Source organism: Aythya marila, assembly GCF_965140915.1.
Source record: "Aythya marila genome assembly, chromosome: 3".
NCBI lineage: Eukaryota > Metazoa > Chordata > Aves > Anseriformes > Anatidae > Aythya > Aythya marila.
The window spans coordinates 8,278,397-8,283,384 of NC_139044.1; the positions used below are offsets into that span (position 1 = coordinate 8,278,397).

The window sequence follows — 4,988 nt, forward strand, 5'->3', positions numbered from 1 at the left end:
GCTTCCACCGGTCGATGCTTGGTTTTAATCCCGGGAGCAAAACTAAACAAATAAATAAAGGGAAAGGTCGGCGCTGCCCTTTTTGCTTTGCAGGCAGGTAGGTATGGCTGGGGGACGTGAGAGCGAGCCCACGGCGGGCCCACATCCCCGGGGGCAGGAAGGAGGCGGCGGCAGCCCCCTGCCCTCGGGGCGGGCAGAGCCGCGCTCGGCGGGGCAGCCGCAGGATGCCGCCGGGGGAGGCAGCGCCCCGCGGCTGGGAGGCGTTTGGCCAGCAGACGGTGGAGGGGAGCGCTCCGCTTCCTCTGGCTGGGAGGGAGGGCAGGAGAGAAGGAGGGAGGGAGGGCAGGACGGAGGGAGGGAGTCGCTCCGCCGCTCCCCGACGGCCGCATTCAGGCAGCCTCCGCCGGCGGGAGCGAGCGCGCCCGGCAGCGCGGCGATGGAGGGGCCGGGGGGCTTCCGAGGGGTCTGATTCCGCCCGTGCGTCCGGGGGTCCGTCCGTCTGTCCGTCCGGGCTGCGGGGCGCTTCGGCGCCGCCCCGACGGCGCCCACCGGGACCCTGCAACCGGCGCCGCGGGGACGGCGGCGAGGTCCCCGGCGGCCCCGACGGCTCCGATCGCACTCCGCCGTCCGCCGCGCCCCCTCGGCCGCCCTCGCTGTTTGTTTTAGTTACGAAATTGCTGTAGGAACTCGGGCAGAGCCGCGGGAGGGGCCGCGCGGCCGAGCCGGAGCCGGAGCCGAGCGGCGGCTCCCGGAGCCCGGACCGATGGGGCAGCGCCGGGGCGCGGCCGGGCGGGTGGCGGACTGAGCCCGCGCTCCGCCGAGCAGCCGCGGGGAGAGAAGGTGCGTGCGGCCGGGGGGCGGCTGCCCCCACCGGGGGGGGCCGGGGAACCCGCGCCGGTCGGGGCTGCGGGGCGTGGGGGGAGCGGCGCCCGTCGGGGACGAGGGGCGGGGGGCGTCGGGTCCCCTGGGGAAGGGGGGGGTCGGCTCCGGCAGGGCCCGCACCCCCCGGGGAAGGGAGGCGGGGGGCGCTGGGAGCGGTGCCGGGGTGCCGCCGGGGTGCGGAAGGTGCGCGGGGGGCCGCGGAGGAGCCGCTCCCGCCTAGGTGTGAGCTGATTATTCAAATGGGCAGCCGAGGACCTGGGGATTGGAGGCTCGCCCGGCCGCTCCGTGCTATATCACTCGAGCACCCACGTCACTGCAGCACTTGTCCTCCTCTTCCTCCTCCTCCTCTTCTTCCTCCCTCCTCCCTCCTCCTCCTCCTCCGGCTCCTCCGTCGCCTCCGGGCGACTCTTCGCCGAGAAGCGCTGCGAAAACCCACCCAAGGATCAGCCGCGAAAATACCCCCGGCCCCAGCGCCGCTCCGTGCCCCCTCCCTTCCTCCCTCCCTCCTCTTCCTCCTCCTCCGGAGGCTCCGACGGAGGGAGCGCGGCAGGGAGGGCTGGCGACTTTTTTTTTTTTTTTTTTTTTTTTTGGGGGGGGGGGGTTGCTCTCTGTCGTCGTTTGTTGTGGCTGTTAAATTTTAAACTGCCATGCACTCCACTTCCAGTATGCTGGGAGCGGTGAAAATGGAAGGCCATGAGCACACGGACTGGAGCAACTACTACGGGGAGCCCGAGGTAAGGAAGGAGCCGAGGGTCCGCCGCCACCCGACCCGGCCCGGCTGCCCCCCTCCCCCGGGGGCACCCCAATTTTGTCACTAAATTTGGGGCAGGGCGGGGGGCGGCGGGGCCGGCCCCCCCGGGGCCGAGTGGGGCGCGGGGCTGCCCGGGTGGCGTTTCGCGATTTTTCCTCCTCCCCCTCCCCTACCCCCCCAGGTATTTTTCTCACTTCGTGCAGGGATGTCCCTTCCCCTCCCTCCAGCTCCCCAGCATGGACCGGGCGGGCTCACTGTGGCCACGTCTTTTTTAATATCTGTATTTTTGTTTTTCATTTCAACAGCCCCCCCTCACGCCCACCCTCCCAAGATTTAACCCTTTCCAGCCCTCTCCAGGGCTGCAGAGGCTCCCTGGCAGGCAGCAACCCGGGCTGGGGTGGGGGTGCCCCCGCACTGCTCCCCGTTTGGGGGGCTGCCCTCGTCCCTGGTGGGGCTGTGCACCCACCCCCTCCTGCTCCCCCCCCAAACCTCCCTCCTCTCTCTTGCTTGCCTCCACAGAGCTACTCCTCAGTGAGCAACATGAACGCAGGGCTGGGCATGAACAGCATGAACACGTACATGACCATGTCGGCCATGAGCACCACAGCCAACATGACGGCTGCCACCTCCATGAACATGTCCTATGCCAACACGGGCATGAGCCCTTCACTCACCGGCATGTCCCCAGGTGCGGGGGCCATGCCTGGCATGGGTTCAGCCGGCGTGGCAGGGATGGGTGCCCACCTGAGCCCCAGCATGAGCCCAATGGGGGGCCAAGCAGGCTCCATGAACGCTCTGGCCCCCTACACTAACATGAACTCCATGAGCCCCATCTATGGGCAGTCCAACCTCAACCGCTCACGGGACCCCAAGACCTACCGGCGGAGCTACACTCACGCCAAGCCACCCTACTCCTACATCTCCCTCATCACCATGGCCATCCAGCAATCGCCCAACAAGATGCTGACGCTGAGCGAGATCTACCAGTGGATCATGGACCTCTTCCCCTTCTACCGCCAGAACCAGCAGCGCTGGCAGAACAGCATCCGCCACTCGCTCTCCTTCAATGACTGCTTCCTCAAGGTGCCCCGCTCCCCGGACAAGCCGGGCAAAGGCTCCTTCTGGACTCTGCACCCTGATTCGGGCAACATGTTTGAGAACGGCTGCTACCTGCGCCGCCAGAAGCGCTTCAAGTGCGAGAAACAGCTGGCTGCCAAGGACAGCAGTGGGGCAGGTGGCGGGGCAGGTGGCGGGGGCAAGAAGGGGCCCGGGCAGCCACCGAGCCAGACCCTGGGGGAAGGCAGCTCCTCAGGTGGCTCCGAGGGCTCAGCTGGCGCTGAATCCCCTGCCAGCGCCTCACCGTGCCAGGACCACAAGCGTGCCCTGGCTGACCTGAAGGGCACGGCGGGGCTGAGCCCTGGAGAGCCGGCGGCATCGCCAGCGCAGCACCTCCTGGCCCCCCCGCACGCCGGCCTGCCCCACGACGCCCACCTCAAGCCCGAGCACCACTACGCCTTCAACCACCCCTTCTCCATCAACAACCTGATGTCCTCCTCTGAGCAGCAGCACCACCACCCGCACCACCACCACCACCACCACCACAAAATGGACCTCAAGGCCTATGAGCAGGTGATGCACTACTCAGGCTACGCCTCGCCCATGCCCGGCAGCTTGGCCATGGGGCCCGTAACGAACAAAAATGGCTTAGAGTCCTCCCCTTTAGCCGGAGAGACTTCTTACTACCAAGGTGTGTATTCCCGGCCCATCATGAACTCCTCCTAAAGGGCCAAGGGGAAAGCTCCCCTGGCGAGGGGGGAAAAGACCCCACACCCCCGCGCAGTCCCCTAGCAGAGCGATGGACTATGAACGCTGTTGAGCACGGTACATATACATATATCTATCTATCTATTTTTATTTTGTTTCATTGGCTCCAGATGTTTGCATCCATTCGGGAAACAGCAGGCATGTCTTGCAAGCACCTCAGCCTGCGCTGAGGGCAGGCACGCTGGTCCTCCCCCCCCAGCCGAAAACCACCCATGCTTGGGGGGCTGCGATTCCCGTGTTTTGCCTTGTGGGGTGGTTTGTTTCAGTGGGGAGGGGCGGGTTGGGGGTGCGGGGAGGGGAGAGGGGGTTTCTGTTGGGGCTATTTTTTTTTTCGTTGTTGTCGTTGCAAGGAGGTATAAATGTATCTATTTTTTTTGTGTGTGTGGAAGTGACGGAAAAAAAATATCAAACAGACAAACAACAAAACGAAACCCTCCTTCAGTGTGAAACCCATGCTAGTTTTGAATTCAAGGACCAAAAGTCTTGTAACGTTGTAAAAAGGGGGAAAAAGGGGAGGGAAAAAAATGAAAAAAAAAAAAAAGAAAAACATTTAAAAAAAAGTCAGGATAGATCATTGTAATTGAAACAAATGCTTGATGTTACCGGGAGAGTAAACTACTTGGATCTGATTAATTTATCGTTTCTGTATGCTTTATTTATGGCTTATAAATGTGTATTCTGGTAGCGACTAGCCAGATTTTCACAGAACTATATTAAAGTGTTATTGGCGGTTTTTTTCCCGTGCATCTCTGTTCCACTGGGACTCGCCGGTCTCCCCAAGCCGCCACGGAGCCGCGGCCCGACAGGGCCCCCTCTGCCCGGCCGAGCGACCCCGACGGCGCGGCGCTGCCGCCCGCTTCCTCTCTTCCCCGGCGCGCTCGGAGGGGCTCGGCCGACGCGGGGACAGCCCGGGGGGGGCGAGGGGGTAAGCGGGGAAAGCAGCGGGTCACGGCACGGCACGGCACGGGACGGCACGGGACACTAATGGCACGGGACACCGGGGGCACCCGGCCGGCGCTCGGTGCGCCCTCAGGGGGCAAAACCGACAGCGGGGTGTGTGGGGGGGAAATGGCAAAGTAATGGTAACCGGGGTGACGGGGCGAGAAATGGGTTGCAGGGGCGGAAAGCGGGGAAGCGGCGGAACGAGCGGAGCGCCGCCGTGGAGGGGGTGGCTCGGCTTCGGGGAGCGCGGCCGTGCAGCGGGGAGCTCCCCCCGTTACCCCCCAGCGCCCCCGGCCGCCCGGAGCCTGCCCGGACCCTCGGCCGGTGGCACCCGTCGGGGGCCGTTTTCCTTTATTTCCCCGCTCCCTGCCCGTTTTCCCAACCACTTGTTGTTTTTCCCACGCGTTTACGGCGCTCATAGATGTTGCTTTCCGAAATAACATTCAAATCCTTCTTAAAATTCCGCATTGTCCGCGGGAAGAGAAAAGGGGACGAGGAGTCGGGGGGATGAAGGGGGGGGGGGGAAGGGTAAAAAAAAAAAACAAAAAAAAAACCTCCCCAAAACAAAACAGGGATCCAGCCAGAAATC

The 4,988-nt window shown here is 64.0% G+C and overlaps 1 protein-coding gene across 2 annotated transcripts; it reads left to right on the top strand.

Moving 5' to 3' along the window:
• Nucleotides 1–382: 382 nt before the first annotated feature.
• FOXA2 (forkhead box A2) lies at nt 383–3,706 on the top strand (the record flags this gene model as incomplete). Of its 2 annotated transcripts, XM_082757294.1 has the most annotated exons (3): nt 383–840; nt 1,547–1,616; nt 2,153–3,706. In XM_082757294.1, the coding sequence occupies 2 exons, from the start codon at nt 1,548–1,550 to the stop codon at nt 3,413–3,415; spliced, it is 1,332 nt and encodes a 443-aa protein (XP_082613420.1). In that variant the 3' UTR covers nt 3,416–3,706. The 2 variants fall into 2 exon arrangements, with proteins under 2 accessions (XP_082613420.1, XP_082613419.1); XM_082757293.1 differs by lacking the exon at nt 383–840 and having other exon boundaries at nt 1,530–1,616.
• Nucleotides 3,707–4,988: the final 1,282 nt, after the last annotated feature.